A 20,918-nucleotide genomic window follows, 5' to 3' on the forward strand; every position below is an offset into this window, starting at 1 on the left:
CTGACGGGCATGTGCAGTAAGCAACAGTTCCCTGCAGTTCCGTCTGCTTTTCAGACGCAGTGTACACTTGCGACAGCTTGCGTCTCAGTACCAGGGAAAGGGCAGAGCATGGAGTTATGTAGGCGTGACCATGAATAATTTAGATACTATGGACATTTACCCGCAAAACCCGCAAAAACTACCCTATCGGATCAAGACGCAGACAGATCAAACGTCAAAAAAGACAGAAAAATTGCGTCAGGAATTAGCTAGCTGCGGGAACTGGTCGCAGCTTGGTAGGGTATTACGAGTAGGACGCAACTGGGGCTACCAAGCTGCGGCACACTCCCACTCCTGCTCTTTCATGTACGTCTTAGACGCACATTGCGTCCGACTCTAAATAAGGCCCATAGCGCGCACAATTACTCTGAGCATGCCCAGAACCAGACATTATGCCACAGAGCGCAGCAGCAGTCAATTAATCTTCGGGTGCAAGGGACAGTTACTACTACTTGTGATTGCAGTGCGGTGAAGGGATGTTTACCCATAGCCAATATATAGTAAGGGTGTGTCAATGTGGAGCCCACAGAGCAGCATCAGCTCCAAGCTCTGGGCATCGCTCAGGTACATATTTTTCAGCCCTATCTCTTGCTCCAGCTACAGGTCCAGTTTAAGTGCCAATTCCTAGAGATGACGGCTGTGTATGCATTGCTGTTATATCTGTCAGGAACAACTGTAAAAATGTATTTTATGTACAGTAGACATTAATGACATCCTAATGTATTTCATGAAGAAAAAAACACTTATTTTTTAATGTTTTATCATTAATGCCTATATTATTATTAACAGGTGAATAGTTTCTTTTTCTTCTGTGCATTCTTTTGGGATTTTATAATCCACACAGGTATTGGATGTATTCTGTAGTGTCCTGTCTGCTAGAGCAGAGCGGACCTAGACCTATATTCAGCACCACATGTGTCTTCAGATCTACTCCTGGATGAAGTCGGACGTATGTATACCCGATTTATGTGCATTTTAATATAAACGTGCCTTAGTATGGGTGCCTTCATGAATCAAGCCCATTAGATAAACATTTGTACCGAGCACAACGACAATCACGCAACATTGGGCATGGAAACACTGCACCCAGGTGAATTAATCCAGTCACACTGCAATGCTAATTTATCACATGCAAAATGATATTTATCACATACTGTACAGATATACTAAATAGCTTTGCGTCAGCGGGTTCATGTTTTAGAGTTTTTGTCAATATACATACTGATACATTGTGAATGAATACAGAAAATAAATCCATTCACTGGTTTCTCCTGAGAGCAACCAATCTTATCCAATTGTATCTCGTTAAGCTTAGACCAAACCACAGTGCAGGTTTCAGCACCACTGACCAGCTGTATAACGTGAGGTGCGGTAAGTTAAACACACAAAACTGCAAAATGTAATAACATATATGGATTGCTACTGGTCTTTGATATACAGACATTCTCACATATATATTTGCTAACATTATTTATAGCATTTACATAGATATTTAGCAATGTTGATATGCAGTAAATGTGTTGAAAAGAGCATAACATAATACTGGATACAACAAGACTACATTAACTTGGGCAACCAGAAAAAAATTGCAGCAACAATATATGATATTTGTCAACCTGTCTTCAGTCTTACGCATGTAATTGTATACAATTTTTCTTAGATTTAACATGTCACCATTTCAGCTCAAATGCATTACCATGTATATAGCCAACTGGATCCTGTCTATATTGAAGGATGTTGTTCATAAAGTATAGAACTGGATATGGAAAAATGGAGGAAATAACAGGAGAAAAATAATCAGCAAAGAAACCCATATTTTTAAGTTGACAACCAAGTTAGACGAGGAAGGAGCTATTATTAACCATTTCAAAACATCTTTGCAATTCGGAATAAATGGTTTTTCACAGGCTTTGTTAAAAATTGAAGAGCGTGGTATGGACATATGCAAGAGCAATTTTCCTGGTGCAATGTTACATATAATTTACAACAGTTATGATGATATGGCCTTTTATATGTCTGATAACATGACCAGTGAGTGTGGAAGACCAGCCTCTTCCTTACAGGATGTGTTATAGGTGATGTTAAGAGAGCTATGATTAGTGTATGATTTGCAAGTTATGTAAAGTGCTGTTTTTTTTTTATATAAAGTTTGGTTTCAGTAGCTAATGGCTACTGACGTATAAAATCACATTAGATTGTCATAGAACCAATTAAATGTGTTTGCAACTAATGGAAAGTGTAAAAAAGGTACTTTAAAATAAACATATACGTGTGTCATTATCTGAACCATGCTATCTACCAGGATATTACAAAATAATAATACAACAGTTCTATACAACACTAACCCCATAATGTACACAATGCAGTTGCTGTTTGAGGGATATTTGCATATATTTTTTATCAAATACCTAAAACCTAGTCAGATTTATGATGAAAGTAGCAGTTTTATTTGTAGAGATGTGATAGTTTATGTATTCATATATTTTTATTCTTTAGTTATTTATTACTTATTCTGCAGTGCTGTATACTGAAGGGTTCATGATGAAATCAGAGGTGGAACTTGTGTGCTGTGGTCCCAATGCCAGGAGGCGCAGAGGAGGGACCCGGGCCCATGACCCCCTGCATTTACCATGCAGTGGGCCCCATAATCTCCATGGGCCCTGGTGCATGGCACCTGCTGCACCAATGGTAGTTCCGCCACTGCATGCAATAGAATATAAATGTAGCCCTGGCTTTATGAGTTTAATAAGATAAGACTCGGGACTTGTAAGCAAGGCTCAGCAAGTTGAGTTTTTTAGGAAGCCAAAGAAAGGATTGACAGAGAGGGGCACCAGATGAGGGAAGACGAGAAGTATAGAGGAGTCTGGCAGAAGCATTCATTTTTGATTGCTGGGAGTGTACAGACAGAAAGACGGTAATAGTCAAACATGAAATTATAAGGGCCTGGATCAGTATCTTAGTAGCATGCTGTGAGTAGAAGGACATACTTTGGAGATGATGCATGGGTAAACCCGGCATGACTTGGGAAGTTGGTAGACGGATGGTGACATTGACTGTGAAAGAGGTGTCAGACATATGTTAGAATGCGGTGGAGGGAATATAAGCAGTACAGTCTGAGCTGTTGGCTTATCTAGACTGAGTTTGTGGTGGGAGGGTATATCTGGTGGGATTTGAGTACAAGTATTATGTAGCTACAAGTTTATAAAGAGAAGTGGTGTAAAAATAAAACAATAGTAAGTTTAGGATTAATCCTTGGGGGTAACTCAAACAAAGAACGGGGTTGATGGAGATAAAGTTCCACGAAAGGAAACTGTGAATGAATAGTCAGAAAAGTATGATGACAAAATGAGAGGGCGGTGTTGCTGAGGCCAAGACAATGGAGTGTTTCCAGGAATAGGAGGTAAAGTAAGATGCAGAAATTAATTTCAGGATGAGTATTATGGTAGATCTTCCTTCAATTTAGATATAGAGTTAGTTATTTTTGTAAGCTTCGTTTCTGTGGAGTGTGATAGGTGAAAGACAGATTGAGCAGAGCCTTGTATTTAGATATGAGAAAAATGGTCAAGGTGCTTCAGTATTTAATTGTAAGACAAATAGGAGTAGGGGAAAGGTTTGATAGCTAGAGGGCAGGGATCAGTCAAGAAGGGGGATGATAATTTCATGCTTAAAGGCGCATGGAAAAATGCATGTGTCAAATGTGAAGTCAACTTTCTAAATGTACACCAAGCAGAGCTAGAAATTTCAGCTCCTAGTCATACAACAGAGGGACCCAGCCAGAGAAAGAAAGCACAGGTCTAAAGAATAGGATGATAAATATAATGATAAGGACAGAAAGTGTTGGACGTTAAATGCCAAACTTTGACATAATGTATTTAGAATTCATGTTGGGGAAAGGGCATCAATAATTTTCTTTATAAACCTTGCTTTTTGAATATTGTGCTAGTTTATAAAGTCCTCATGGATGGGCCATTGTAGAGAGGACTGGATTTGTGTTTTTCCTGCACATTCTCTTTCATTTTTTATTGCGCTTTTTTTAACTTGTACAGATAAGTGTAAGTTACGACTGAAGACGTACCCCATTTTGTGTGCTCGGGGTGCAATTTTTGTGATGTTCTCCTTTTTGTATCCTTTTACTCAGCTATTGTGCTCTATTTTGTTTAATCATGAACATTTAGCAATAAAATAATTATAAAAAAACAATATTATAGATTGTAAGTTTTGCAATATGCAGCAATACATAAATTAATTTTGATTATGACTTTTGATTGACAAAGTACATTTATGCAGCTCATGTCTTCATACACAGTGGAAGAAAAACGGATTATTACTGCCAATGGTAAGATTCAGCAAGTGAGTATTTCTTACATTTATACTGTCCTTGTAAATTCTGGTTTAGTGGAATCTGTTTGTAGTACTGTGCACGAGGCAACTTGGAGAGAATTGCCCATTGCATCTTTGTTTGACTATAAATGAAAAACTACTGAGCACACTTTGGGCCTGAGTCATTAAGGAAAGTAAGGCAAGAAAAAGGAGTAAATGTTCTCCGGGACAAACCATGTTACAATGGAAGGGGTGCAAATTAATTTATTATTTTGCACATAAGAATAATACTGGCTGTTTTTTCATCTAGCACACAAATACTTAATAGCTTTATTTTAACACTGAAATTTAAAGTTGAACTAGGACATGTCCCACCCCAACTATAATTCTGTACCTACATTTTAAATTTACCTTCCCCTCCATTGCAACATGGTTTTGCCCAGATTCAAAGTTACTCCTTTTTTATACTTTACTCTCCTTAATGACTCAGGCCCTTTATGTCTAAAGAGCATCTGGTGGTTTAATGTGTAGTATCATTGTGTAACAATCGGTGCAGATTTATCTGTTTTTACCTTCTGAGTAGAGATCCAAATGGCATGGAGTTTTCGGATACCTATTATTAGTATGATTTCCCAATTTTGTGACTCCGCCACTCTCAGAATAACAGCATTTGGAGTTTGGACTGTCCTTCCCTACAAAAAAACAAATAAAAAAAAGACACTAAAATGAGTGATTACATTTCACAATATGAGTGGATGAGACTATGACAACGATAAATATATGCAGAATTTATCATGAAACATTGTGGAGGATTATTATTTTCGATGAGTGCGAAACATACGTTGCCTGAAAGCAGAATTTAACCACCACCACCCCTTACGCTTAGCTCACTACTATTCACAAAAATAAGACACAGGCGAACATCTCTCGTATAGGAGCCACACTTCCAGTTTATGGGTAGAGCCAGCAGGGCAGTCCATGTTATTTACAGCGCTGGGAAAGCTTGCCCTTATACTGTACTCTGATCATCAGCAACCAATCATACATATTAATAATGCTAAGTAGCCCCCTTCTCCATTACATTGGATAGTGCAGAAAATTCAGAAAAGCAAAAAAAAAATATTACTTAAGTAGTGTAAAAAAAGTAAAAATGAATAAAATAATTCATGAAGAAGAAAAATTAAAAATGTAAATACTGATCCTTTATAACAAATTAGTGTATGGTCTTAACCTGGGACTCCAAATGTCCTATTGACAATTGTAACCATTCCATGCCTTTTTGGAAAAGTGTTCAAACCAGTGTGGACCAACCACAATCAGGTATTAGTGGGTATCAAGAAACACCTTAGGTACCCACACCAAACAGAAGAAACCATTCATCCGCCAATACTAACTGACCAATTTCATCATACATTTTAACAACCAAAGACAGTAAAAGCTGGATTTATTCAATAAAGACATAAACTATTTATAGTGCAATTATAAGGCTTTAGTAGATACATGTAAACAATGTGATATGTGGAGGAAAATACCTTACATTCGTAATGATGAAACAATAAAATAAAGAGAGAGGGCCTGAGTCATTAACTCATGCATACTGATCACATTGTGCCTTTGTTTTAAATTGCACATAAATCGGCTCTGCATACTCCCGAAGTCAACGAGGAACAGATCTAAAGATAAGTGTGGTGCTGACTACGGGTGTAGGTTTACTCTGCTCAGACACTGCAGGATACGTACTATACCTATGTGGAATATAAAATCCCTTGGAAAAACATTTTTTAGGCTATACTTAATGTCCACTATATATAAAATACATTTTTACAGTTTCTCCTGATTGCAAACACATGTTTTCGCATTCATACTCAGCCGTCAGCACTAGTATTCGGAACATAAACTAGTCCCCCAGTTGGAACAAGAGATATGGCAGAAAACCAGCGTACTTCTGTGTGGGCCTGAGTTTGACTTGGACATGGCTGCATGGAGCACCTTTACTGTATATTGCCTATGGGAATCCACCTATTCCCCCTCCCATTCACTCCCCTAAATAATAGGCTGTATTAAGTGTCGTGTGCGCTCCAAGCTCACTTGGACGTGGCTGCGTTCTGTTGCGTACCATCTGATTCCGAGCCTGCACAGTATGATTTTTGGGAACGAAACGCACAAAACCAGCAGATACATTTCTAAATGACTCAGGCCCAGGGTGAGAGTCTGGAAATCCATACATCTGTAGCCTCCCCTTTAAGGTCCTGAGCTATACAAGTCAAGACAAATCGATGAAACATCTGGGAGGTGTGACTTCCATGAAAGACCTTTAATCCTACATTCTACCTGCATGGAGATTACTCTCATCTCTGCATGGGTTTCCCAGATGGCCTGACTTATCAGCATTCAGAACTGTTTAGTGTTTTAAGACAGTTTTACACCATGGAAGTGTCGTCAATTCTCCTTTCTTTTGCATTTTGTGTTTTATTTGTTTAATTGGATTCTCTATCTATTAGTAGGAGTAAAATAACAATATGATCATATTTGAGGTCATATTAATTGATATATCCAGATCATTTCAATGACTTCACAAATATTCTTTTTTGCTCCTGGAACTCTCAAGCATACAATCCTGTCAATAAAATGAACTTGGTAGAGATGAAGTGGCATAAGTATATTGATAATTGTGAATAACTATATAAAAAAAAAGGAAAAACAAAACAAAAAAAAATACACAGAGCAATGAAGGGAGTGCTGTATAACACATGAGTGTGTGTTTGTTCGTGTGTATGTGTTAGGAGTTCATTTAATAGACACATTTTTTTTTTACATCACCTAAAGTGTTAATTACACCTGCCTACATTCCTCACTTGGGACTTGATGATGGCATTTGATGATGCCATTTGCAACAAGTGGGTTGAACACTACATATGATGATATGATTTGACTCTCCACAGGATATCGCTGCAGTGGCGCACGCAGGGGGGTTTTCTGAAACGGAGCTGCTGCTTTTTTTGGGTCGGCGGGGAGAAACCCCCCCCCCCCCCGACAATCCTCAGTGCGCCCCTGCCCTGCCCACCTTGCAGGCGGAATCACCTTGCACCCTTTCAGCAGAATTACTGGCTCTCCAGGAGGTCTCACCCTAACCTAGAAGTCTTCAGGAACAGACTAGGAGAATGTGTGTTAATAGCTACATATAACTGATGAATTACATGAACAGTAGGGAGGGGGGTGTACTTTCTCCTTTCTGTTCCTGTGTTATCATCCTTGTTGTTCCTCTGGATGTGTTACTAACAAGTCATGTTGTTATGCTTCCCCTGTTTATACTGAATACTGCTGAAACCCATGCCCATATGTCCTCATTTACAAAGAACCTGAACTAGATCAATATTCTGACAATTACCACATTCAGTAGAAAGCTATTGACTCCTATTCCAAGTTGGTGGTATACAAAAGGCCCTGGAATTCACCAGCTGATGTACTTGACATTCAGATCTGACATATTTTTCCACTTTATAAATAACAGTCAAATTTGAATTTTAAATGGTTCATACCCAAGAACAATACACTCCAAACAACAATATAATCCATGTAAGAAATATAACCTTTGTATTTGTAGTAGGATAGATAGACAGATTTACCAGATCCAATTAAACAGCCAATTTGACACATATGTCTCTGTTAGGAACAGGTGAGAATGCCCTTCTGTGGGAATTAATTAAACTGTATGCAACCTGACAGGACATCGATGCAATTACAATTTTCTACATATTTCTATTTAATAAATTGGACTGCACCAGGGATGGAATGTGAACCTCCTACATCTGCAGATCAGACATATAACAAATGAATAACATGCAGACAATCAGCTTTGCAATTGTCATCTTAACTTTGAAATGTCACCATCATTACCATACGTGTGCACTGCCTGAACGGCATTGAATGTTATGTCAAGTACTCAGTCTAGATCATTGTCACATACAATATGGAGCATTTACAGGCAAACGTGAGAACTTTTCCAGTTTTGCTGAAGACTTAAATAAAGAGGTAATTTATGATGAGTTTATGCAAGCAATCTAAGAGGTAAATTTATCAAGCTGCAGGTTTGAAAAAGTGGGGAGGTTGCCTATAGCAACCAATCAGATTCTAGCTGTCATTTTGTAGAATGTACTGAATAAATGATAACTAGAATCTGATTGATTGCTATAGGCTATAGTATGATCTTGGCACGAGGAATATATTTCCTTCCTACAGGACTGCTGGCCAATGCCCATTAGTCCAAGTGAAAACAAATTACAACATAAAATCACCTTTTTGAGAATGTAGCATTACTCCAGATGTGTATGATATACAATACACTGTAGGAAACTTGGAAGAGGCCCTGAGACAGTTAGCACTGGATTTCTGGATGTTTGCATTTTAATATTTCACTATAATGCTATTTCAACGTCTGGATACATCACTGCAGTGACACTTTTGCAAGCAATGATTTTCTGGGCTCTTTTGCGGCTGCAAATTGCACACCTTGGGGGAGAGGGCTGCTGCCCCAGGGCCTGAATTTCCTCTAGCAGCACTGTGTGCAAAACAGTAAGAGCGCCAAGGGAGACTTGGGATTAAAAGGAAATGAACTGCTAAAAGCTCAGAAACTCTAAAAATGTCTACTATCCAAGTGATTGTGGATTTCTCCCTGTTTTTACTTGAGTCAGAAAAACATATATTAAGCCAGATTTAGTTTATTTAACTTCAGATTCAAATGCAAAACCCTTTAGTTGGCTATATTTATTAAAATATACAATATCCTGCATTGCTAAGCAGCCTACCATGAATATATTTTCCTAGGTAATATTGCTGTGTGCTTGTTACATTTGAAAGAACATGCTAACTACACATCTCTTGTCTCGCCGCAGGCTTAATTTTAACAGCTACACCTCCTAAAAATATATATTATTTTCTCCTTTAATTTATGAGAAACAGAGGCTTGTTATAGTTAAATGCTGATGATGTTAGATGCGAGAACGTCGGCTGCGATCTGCTTAAAATGTGGCTTATCTCCTTATTGTACTGATATGCAGAAATTATTCCTTTAACAAAATATCAAGCACTAATCACCCAGTGAACCGCAGCAACATGTTTGCTGACACCAGTAATTGTCTGTCTCTAAGAACTCACTGCCTCAGGGGAGGAGGAAATAAAACAAATGGGTTTCAGCGAGAGAAGAACCGTGCTCAAACTAAACTTTCAGGAGACCCAGAAAGTTATTCCCTGTGGTACAATTTACTACGGAATTTACAGCATGTGAAAATAACAGCATGTGCATTTATAGAAGATTTTTAAGACCATATCTGATGCACTTATTCAGAGTAGGAAAACTAGGCACAAGGGTTAATGCCTTATGATGACTGTAAACAAATATTATGCTGATGTCTTAACAATCACTTTAGGATATTGTGTTCTGATGTGTAACTCCCACTAGACTTCATCCCAGGATCTGGAAAAGTTAACTCTTTAATAATGTACTATGCTATAACTATGAAAAATGTAGCGACAGTGAAAATTATATTGGAATAGTAATAATAACAATACTAATATGAAAATAAATAGCAATATTCAGCACAGAGACTAGTCAGATCAACATGATGCTGAAAAGTTACATACATATAATAATACAATAAAAATTATTTATTTCTGAATCCAATGCCTGTAATAAAAATAGATATCTCTATAGTTAATTAATATAGCCCAAATGTTTAATGTCCCAATAGGGTTTTATTGCATAGAGTCCAGATGACAGTCTTGTGCTAGCTCCAATATAATAGGTTACTCACAATAACCCTTCTGTATTAAAACATGGGCTATTCATTTGTGTCTTATTGCAACACTCAGAATACTAATATGATCTAACATACACGAGGCATTGATAATTAGGAGGCAGCGTTCTCCCCGGAAAATTTTGCCACTCGGGTGGCAATAAGAGGCAGCCGAGTGGGGGCAGTTGTAATACTTTGCAATAATAATGAAAAATATTGGAGGTTATTGCCCACACCTGCCAGGACTGGTCACACTGGTGGTCAGTGGTCTAACACACTGCTGGATGTAGTGCTCACATAGTGCCTGTTCTAATAGGAGAAACGATGGTTTATTCTAGTATAATAGGACTCTGTTGGGCTACAAGAGCCGGGTGGCAAGTAAAAGCAGCCGGGCGGAGCACCCGGGAAATAGGTCCTGGGGAGAACACTGGGAGGACTTCAGTGTTAAACATCAATAATACATTATTGATATCAACTTCCCATGTTCAATTGTGTTACTTCTCTAAATAATACTGTACACAAGAAAACAACATAGCTATCTGTGAGGAATGGTCAAATGATCGCACATCAAAAGTGCAAATTTGCACACACACAGAGTCCACAATGGACATAGAGATTTGTCTGCATGGAGTCCAAAGTGTTCTGGTAAATCCTAAATGAACTGGTCATAGAGCTTTTACGCATACATATAACAGGCATATGGAAATCCCTATATGTAACTGAGTCAGGTATACAAGCAGACAGTAGAATTCACAAGACAAACACTTCAACAGTCAACTTGCAGTTGAGCAGTAGGAATTCTCTGGGTACGGTCGCCAAAACAGTGATTAAAATTTAAATACAGAAGAAAACATTCAGCGTTATATGTATTGATCCATGGACTATACTATACCATCATATACTAATATACAAAATGTTTTTGGTTAACCTTTCCGGTGATGTACACAAGTTACCAATAAAGTGCAATAAATAATCCCCTTGATCTTTGTCCAATTATAATTCGTGAAACATTACTAACAGTTGTGCCTGATAACAGGAGTACTTTTTTAAACCCAGATTACTCATTATGTTTATATCGACTTATACCTTATTTTTCTCTACACCATATTCCTATACCCTCCCTTTTAGGTTCACCGCTTATCGCTGTTCTAATTATTGCCGCCTGTGTGTCTTTGACTAAATGGTCTATTTAACAAGATCCCTCCGTTATGAAGATTTTGTATTGCTGCTTATCGCAACCATAGAAAATCTTCTATCGGGCAATTTAACAAAGAAATGTCCCCAGGGCAGCTCCTTGGTGACACAGGCTGGCAGCAGTAAGAGGCGTCTTATCGCTCACCAGGCCGTCCTGTTGTCAATCTGTGGCTGCACGTTACTTTTTTGCCAGATGTAAGAGTTCTCTCTTAGTGATGACCCCTTATTCACAAAAAAAGTTGTTTTAAAAACAAAAAACCAACATTGTTACACTTTGTAGCTAATAAAGTGTTTTCTTCTGTTAATTTTAAGGTTAGAACATATTGCATATTGTGTCTTAATTCAGATGATAGTTTTTAATATCCTTGCTGTTTGATTAACGTAAGATGATGTACAGTAAACAATCACAATGTCACTGTTACTCTGGCATTGTAGGACAGTATTTCCTATGAGACATTTGATCTCGATAGTAATATTGCAGAATAAAGGATGTGCTTAGTAAGCAATACCCTAATAAGTTTACGTACTATCTCTGGACTAATGAATAACACAACAGAACAACTGTAATGCAATACAAACGCATAAATAAGTAGTGAGTTGCTTACACTTATCTTAAATAGATTTAAATGCACATATTTTCTTTAATCTATGTCAAAGTTCCAGGACAATCTTAGTGACCTTACAGGCTGTATTATATTCCACAGAGCATTATCTAGACTCTCTATACATAGCCATGTGCCCATCTCCAGGTTAACACAATAAGGCAGAGGAGATGGAACCTATTTGTGAGACTAATTTGCTTGTAATTCCATCTTCTTTCCATTTTAGAGAACAACAAACAGCAGGTGTCAAAACGACCTATTATATTTGTATATCTTTGAAATGTGTGACTATTTGTATCAGCATGCTTTACGCCAATAGCCATACACGCTAGATGCTGCACCGGTGAATATGACAACACTGTACATACTATAGAGAGGTAATTGGGATGCTTTGGGAGATTAACATTCTTCCAGACATTTGACTGGCATGTGTCATGTGCTCATCAATGCAATTTGAGCAAGAGCCGAGACTAAGTGTCATGAGGAAACAAAACCTTTAGTGGAGTCATCAGTTTCGTTAAGAGTGTAAAAAGAGCGCGGGTAAAGGAAAATTAACATTGACTAGTCAGATAATGAAAACTTGGAAAGTTTTTACTCTCATCATAATGGATGATTGATGAACATTAATGACCATTAAGTTTCTATTTATTATGGTAAGTAGAATAAAGAAATTGGCTGCAAATGATTTCCCAGAAAATTAAGCAATCAAGGAGCTATTAAGGAGGGATTTATTGTACTAAATATAAAATGACAATTTCCCCCAATGAATCCTCAGAGTAATCTATGTCTTTTGCCATGGTGGCCTGTCTGAGTAATCTCAAATTACATAAGATGCTATCCATTCCCTTGTTTTCGCTAGTAAATTATAGATATGAAGCATAACTAATTCAAGGGCCACACATAATAATGCCAATAATGCACTTGAGCAAACGATTTCAGGATGAAATAATCTGTAACCGTGTCCTGTGTTTGAAGGTCTAAACAGGAGAAAAAAACCTGTAAAATATCTTGTAGATTCAAGACTTTAAAGGCTATTCAGTATTATTTACTGTAAAGTCACTCTGGTTAGTGAGAACACCTACAATTAGATATATATTTGTATGCAAACATTTAGGAAGCCATGTTCAAATTGATCTCTAAGTGAAATTTAAAGTCAACATGAGCTGGATACAAACTTATACGTGACTTTTAAAATAAATAAATAATGAAACATGGCAATCAAGAGGAATATTAACAAAGATAGCACAAGATCTGCGTCTCTCATCCACCCTCATTACATCCTCCCATTCCCGGTTACAGGACTTTTTTTGGGCTGCACCCACTCAATGGAATTCTTTCCCTCGCACAATAAGACTCTCCTCTGGTCTACAAACTTTCAAGCGTTCTCTGAAAACTTACCTCTTCAGACAAGCCTATAATATTCCTCAACCACCCTCTTAACCTCACTATCTTAGCCTATTACCACCTGTTACACAATTTCACACAAGACAACTACCCCTTGACCAACATTACTGTGTGACAGGATCATTTAGCCAATGAGTCACTTTTACCTTTGCAGCCTGGCTGGGCCAAAATGCAAAATGTAGACTTAGCCATAGCCTCACGTGTCAAACTCCCATTGTCCCATAGATTGTAAGCTTGCGAGCAGGGCCTTCTAACCTCTTTGTCTGTTTTACCCAGTTTGTTTATTAGTTTACAATGTTTGTCCTCAATTCTAAAGCGCTATGGAATATGTTGGCGCTATATAAATAAATGATGATGATGATGATAGCCAACTCCCACTTGTTTTGTGCAACCCACTGTCGGAGTCTAAGCAAAATGCCCGAAGTGCACCATTCATTACCTTGGTCTGGAGCCTCCTAAGAGAAGTCCAGAGACTAGATTTATCTACATCTCCATGAGAGCACTGTTACATTATTGGCCCCCTACTTCTCTTACAGTGCCCATTGCAGCCCAGATGTGAAAATATGAACTAAGTATCTAGACTACTGCTGATTTACTTCAAATGTATAACAAGTGATTTAACAATAATATGAATTAACCTTAAACTATGTTACTTCTCCTTTCCTCTCCACCCCAAGGATATTTACAAATGTTTATTTAGTGAAGTGAATCCCCTTTATAATCTTCCTCTATATATTATACTATGTTTACAATTCTCTAACAGCTTTTTTTCTTTACCATTTTACTGTATAAACTACACTATTTACAGAAATAGACTTCTAAGACTGGTTTACTGACCATCTTAAAGATATAAAAGTAAAACTAAATTATTATTGCGTAAAAAAAGTAATGACAGTAAATCAAGTCTGTGCATCACAAACGGAAGACTAATTCAGTCCATTCGTTCTGAATTCTGTGTTATTAATTTCATACCAACCTGAAGAATTACTATTCTCATTTGTAGATTAGACGGCAGCAAACACCATCCGATTCTCTGCAGAGTATCTGTATGTCTATGTATAGTGTAGTCAGCCAGAGATCTGAGGCCCAACTTTTTAGCCTCCTGAGCGTTGGTTCTTACTCTTTTCTTTTCTTGGTTAGGAATCAAACTCTATGATAATTAGCTTGGGGATGCATTGCTCACCTTTCCCTTAATAATACAATTTATTATATTTTGAAAACAACTATATACTTAGACAACAGGAAACAAATATTACAACATTAACAATGAGTATATTAGTTGCTTGTACAAGATGGGTTTGCAAACAGGATTATGGTAACCCACTGTACATGACACGATGAACCTTTCAGGTAGTAATCCTTGCCTTAGCTATTAGCTCAACCCATTCACTCCTTTGTATGCCATAGATTGGTCTGTTGGTAAGTCTCCTCTCTTTATTGGCCGCAGCCTACACCAATGTGAGACTAAGTTAATGTGCCTTAATATAGACCTGCTGGGTAAAAGGAAAATAGAATACTTTTATGGGGGGATTTTTTTTATATATATATTCCCTATTTCCCCTATATTGTATTGCAGTCTCACTACCTTTATAAATGCTACTTATATTGATATTTATTTCTTAAATAGTTTAATTCTAAGGTGTATTAATAAGAGCTAGAAAACCAAATATGGAGGTGACATTCAACAGCATTCTTTGATATGGTGCATTATTTATCTATTGTGTCACTTCTACATGCAGATTGGCAGTGTCTATCAGCACTGAGTAACCTCTGTTTGTTCAGAGTAATCTTTTGGACATATGTTGAAAATTGCCAATTTGTTTGAAAAATAGAAGGACTGAGGGGAAGTGTCTTTTGCCTTTGTGAGCAAGAGCCTCAAGCGGCAGGAAAGAAATCTCTGTATGTGCCTGGGCTTTAACACATTTGATCTCCACAATCAGATGTCATCGGCAGGAATGCTGAAATCTAAAGCCAAAAATGCTTTCTTTTATTTGATAAAGGAATTGCTTACAGAATAGCAAAGCTTCTAGTTATGTGCTAACGGATTGCAGAAAAACTCTATTAGAGGATTTAAACCAAAAACTCTCACAAGTACAAAACTAATTTAGCCTAAAAAACTGAAAGCAAGAAATCTAGATACATAAGATGAAAAGCCTTTATACAATCCAATATCAAGGATGTGTGCAAACATTATATTGTTCAGTGGTCATTTATGTTGTTATGTCTATGGAGCTAGTAATTATTTTCAAAATCATGGCTCTTTTAGAAATGTGAAATAAGGTTACACTTTTAAAGCACGAAACAGGGGTCCATTAAAACGTAGGGATCTATTTATTAAGACCCCCTACATTAATAAGAGTTTTGATCGCAGCAATCTGGAAAAAAATGTTGGCCAATTCAATAAGAAAATGCCTTGCCCAGCTCCCCGGTGACACTGATTGGCAGCAGTAAGAGGAGTCTTACCACTTGCCAACCTTTTTATTTATGACTTGCAAGACAGTCATTTTGCCCAACAGAGAAGTTATGGTACTGCTTAACAGGTCCAGTTCTGGCACTGAGTTTACAGCTTGTACAAAATTGCATACCTCCCCATTGTCTTGCCTGGACGTATGGAGATATTATGCAGAATAGAAAGGGTTAGTGGGCCAAAGACTTCCTCACTGTAACCAGTCAGCTATTCCCTTTGATTGATCTACTGCAAGTCAGACAATAAAAGCAAACGGCCAATTGATTTGGGGTTTTTGCACATTTGAACTTTGTTAACAACTAACCCAATTTGGCTCCTTAAAGGAGAGTTTAAATCTAGCCTACTGAAGACCATACTGTATTACTTTCTTTAAATCACTTCCTCCATTAGAAATGAGCTCTAATTACACATCTCTGCATGAACTTTACATCCTTTCCTCTTGAGCATCTCTATTTTCTCTTCCTTTCCTATATCTTCCTGCTAATAAGTTTCTAAATCTTACTGCTTTTTACTGTTAGAATCAGAAGTTGACATTATTTTTCTTACTTTAGTTATTGAACTACCATACTTGTATTTTTACATTCAATTTGGAAATATTACTTTCTGTAGTTTTTTTTTTTTAATCTTTTACCTTTTTTTTTTTTTGCACAATATTACTTTTTGCTGTGTCACCATTTATCAGGAGTCAGCATAAGTTTACTGTGGAACTATCTCATTTAATGTTGCATAGAATTCTTTCATCGGGCAGGCTTTATTAAAACTATGAATATACTTGCCAGACTTAATGCTGAACATTTGCATTAAAGTGTCTGTTTGGTTGTTACCTTGGGGTGATTTAAGTTATGTTCTTGTAGAGGGTATAAAAAATGCATCACTTTCTTACAATCACATCCTCCTATTTACATTTTCTCAACATATAAAGTAAGAAAATGCCTGTGGAAAAAGCATCAGGTTCTAGCACAATGCTGACCTCAATTTATTGAAATGCCATATGAAGAGTGCCGGAAGCTAACAAGATCAGGCCTGATAAGAGGAAAGTTGTAAAAATAAATACCTTATCAAAGTTTTTTGGGATAATTTGTTATGCAGCATACATCACCTAAGGTAAAGGGCAGAGGGATTTCTTTCCTCAGCAGTATAAATATAGCAGTCTTATCAAGCATATCAAATATTGTATTATAGAGCACATCAAAATCTGCAGGTTTAAGTTATCTAGAATCAAGGTTTGTTTAGAAATTAACTTTTGCTGTAACCCAATGAAAAAAAGTATACAGCTATATATAAACAATTTAACCTATTTCTTTATATATATATATATATATATATATATATATATATATATATATATATCTCAATTGTACACTGGAATAGAAAATATTATAAATATTATAATGCATATACAGCATACTTGCCAACTTCCGGGAGACTACCGAAATTCGGGTCAATCTCCCGGGCTCGCTGGCATTTCTCCCGCATCCTGGTTTTCACTGAGAATCGCATCATTTGACGCGATTCTCGGTGATTCACGCCATTTTGGAGGGAGGGAGGGGCGGGACGGGGCCAAAATGACGTGATTGGCCTCGCCCCGCCCCCTCCCACCCTCCAGTTTCCGGGAGTTGGCAAGTATGGTATACAGTATATCATGTTCATACCCACATACTATGTATATATTGTTTTATGTATTTTTATATACATTATATATATATATATATATATATATATATATATATATATATATATATCTTTGCGACAGATAGCACTTTCTTTTAGCAGTATTCCTAAGAAGTGTTTTTTTTTTCTTTTAGGATTATAAACACTAAATTAGATATAAGTTGTCATTTTGTCTTATGTATATCCCCCTGTAAGATTAGACCTTAGGAGACAATGCAAATATATTATGCTCTGTTGGTTTTAGCTGTAACAAGTATGTCAGCAGCATGTACAACAAACAGTTAAGTGTTTTTCTCTTTGCACTAAGCACTAACCTGGTTAATCTTAGACTCAGTTGCTCTAATTCCTGCAGGGATGCAGCACTGCAATCTGTATATTCAGGGGAGCATTTTGTTGCATGCTGTGCATCTATGATTGTGCAGCCATTAACCCTAACAATGGTGACAGAACAGCTCCAGGTGTGCATCTCTGATCAGGGGTGTGCGGCCACCATTGCCTTCTGCTGTCAAAATACAGATGAATAGAGCCCACTCCCGCCTGTTGCAAAAACATGGTAGGCGGCGTAAACAGGTTGATAGATCATCATCATCATCACCATTTATATAGCGCCATTGATTCAGCAGCGCTGTACAGAGAACTCACTCACATCAGTCCCTGCCCATTGGAGCTTACAGTCTAAATCCCCTAACATACACACACACACACATAGACAGACAGAGACTAGGGTCAATTTTGATAGCAGCCAATTAACCTACTAGTATGTTTTTGGAGTGTGGGAAGATTGCACATTACATTACTGAACTGAATAATATAACCAAAAAACCACATGGCGTTTTTACACTTAATTGAATATGTACATCATGTTCTCCTTTACCCCCTCTGTGAGGGACTTGTCTAACACAGCAGACATAGAGCAACCACTAAGCGAAACCATATCACTCATTCGGTGTCTTCATTCTCACCGCAGCACACCCACACAGAACAGCGGCCACTGACACAGAAGGCCACAGCCGGTAGCTTCTTACCTATGAGCTGCCGGCTGCAGCTCCTCCTTGTCTGTGATAGGCTGGGAGTATGACGCTTGGCTATGATGTCACAGCACCGCGCCACACTCCCATTCTGAGGAGCAGAGGATGCCGTCTACCCTGGGTGAGTGCAGATATTTTCTGCTTTTATTGGTGAGGAACAATTTGACTCGTATATGAGTCATGTCCAGTGGTGTTACAGCAAATGAAATGACTGCAGTCTCGCCTTTGTGGCCTACATCAGATCCTTTAGGACACAGTCCTAACAATGTCTGTAATGGAATGGGAAAGTGACACTTCACTTTTTAACAGATCATCATAAAACTGAACATGTATTTTACCTTCATGGTTTATAGCTCAACATTTTAAATTTTGGGTTTAGTGATCCGTTCTATAATGACCTAAATCAGATTATATACTGTATGTATTATAAACTAGTTACTTTGAGAAACACTAAACTGCACATAACAATTTGTTATGTATTTGTAAGTCAAAATGTTATGTCTCATAATGTTCTGTCTAGGAAATGATGGTTTTGCTAGTTTTTCTTGGTCAAAATTCTAAACAGCATTATGGCTCTTGTAGTGTGGGGAATTCCAGTGTTTGTACCTGATAAAGAAAAGGATATAGCAGCTCCCAGTCTTAACGATAAACAATGGATATAATCTAAACCAATACTCTGTAAGTTCATTAAATAAAATAAAAGTAATTTTAAAGTACAGGTGGGTAGCATAGTGTCTAGATTGGTGCAAATTCTCTAACAGCTTTAATGTGTCACAATTAGTTATTTGTAATGCAACACGTACCACCACTTGCTGGATTTGGTGCATCACTTCCCTAGATTGGTTTGTCCAATCACAACCCCCCCCCCCCCCTGCCATTGTAGCAACTAGGGGTGTGTCCTTCTCCTGGTAGCATGTCATTACCTGAAGAATACATCATGAGAGAAGAGCACAAAAAAAACAGTTGTTAGAGCGAGGAGGACTGGAATGATTGAACTGGCTTTTAAGGGATGGGGAATTAATGTTGTGCCACCAGAGGCATGGCTGTCCAATCAGGTACGACATTCACTGTCCATCTGCTTTAGAAGCTGTATCCTCCGCCTTTTCTCCATTACTGGACAGCTGGCACCAGGTAACTGTGATGATCAATATATAAAATGCTCAACATTTTATACATCTCAGTTTGCATCGTACAATGCCATTAATATTTCTGTTTAATAAAAGGCTAGCATATTACAACCTATGTTATATGTAAAATGGGATACTGTATTTATATGACATATAAAACTCACAAACAAAACAAAAAACATTACAAAACATGTCAATAGGTCTAAAACTAAACCAACACAATCAATAAATCTCAGCCCTAAAGCCCATTGCTTCATTATAGCTATCCCGTGTAATCTATTTATCTTCTTCAAATGATGTTCTTACAACCTTGTGTTCTCATAAGAGGGATGGCAGACACTTAGACAATTTAGATAAGAAGACCAATTATGTGCCATGGCACTGCTAGGAGTCTGGGGGAATGTAGGTCCTGGAGAATCACTTGAACTTGCTTTGAAAAAAAGAGAGAGAAAATATCCATCCAGATGGCGAGCTGCTGGATACATGTCTGCATCACACATTAGCCTGCAAAGCTCACGCTGCTTCCTTATGGTGCCACAAATACACAAAGGTGTACTGTACTTTTCACGGTTTCTATTGACAATGTTTTTGGTGATGGAATAAAGGGACAATTTTACATCGCAATAATTATTTTACTGGTTCCTCAATTGCTAAATAATAAAATACAAGAATCAACATAGGTAAGTGTATGCAGTGCAAATACAAGATGACTGCAAGAAACAGTGTCACATAGCAACACAAGGCTTAGCTACTTTATAATGTTTACATTTGCGTAGGACTGATAATTGAAGAGTATTTCCTGTAATAGGCATGGATTCATTATAAACTTATTAATTCAGAAAAACAAACCTCTTCAGCTGCTACTTTATTCTAAGATATACCTTCAATAAGTGCCCGCTGCAGTCATCAATCCACAATGTTTGACCTGTTATAATCTCTTCAAATACAAGTCATGTATTTAATTTTATGGAATTATTGCTAATCTAGATTTTAATTGTCATTGTCTCATGTTTTCCATCCCCTATGTACTAATTATTATCTGGAATTCTTTAGAAAATAAAGATCTGGGTAAAATAACATTCGGTATACCACAGCTCTCTGTCATATGACATGTATATCAATTTCAATTACATTTATTTGTGGAAGAAAAATAGAAGAAGGACAAGTAAAATGTGTCCATAACATTCTAGACCTACTTTGCAGGACTAGGGAGTTCTCTGTACAGCATATTTCAATTCCACATTAGTGCCTGGATGAAACGGATCAGCCTTCAC

General features: G+C 37.4%; 1 protein-coding gene across 1 annotated transcript in view; it reads right to left on the reverse strand.

Moving 5' to 3' along the window:
* Positions 1 to 20,918, reverse strand: part of TENM2 (teneurin transmembrane protein 2) — a 785,744-nt gene that overhangs the window by 630,700 nt on the left and 134,126 nt on the right. The window contains exon 2 of the mRNA XM_075209829.1: positions 4,932 to 5,051. Within this exon, the coding sequence (XP_075065930.1) occupies positions 4,932 to 5,051 (120 nt within the window). The remainder of the gene's footprint in view (positions 1 to 4,931; positions 5,052 to 20,918) is intronic.

This window comes from Mixophyes fleayi, chromosome 4 (assembly GCF_038048845.1).
Source record: "Mixophyes fleayi isolate aMixFle1 chromosome 4, aMixFle1.hap1, whole genome shotgun sequence".
In the NCBI taxonomy this organism is placed as follows: Eukaryota; Metazoa; Chordata; class Amphibia; order Anura; family Limnodynastidae; genus Mixophyes; species Mixophyes fleayi.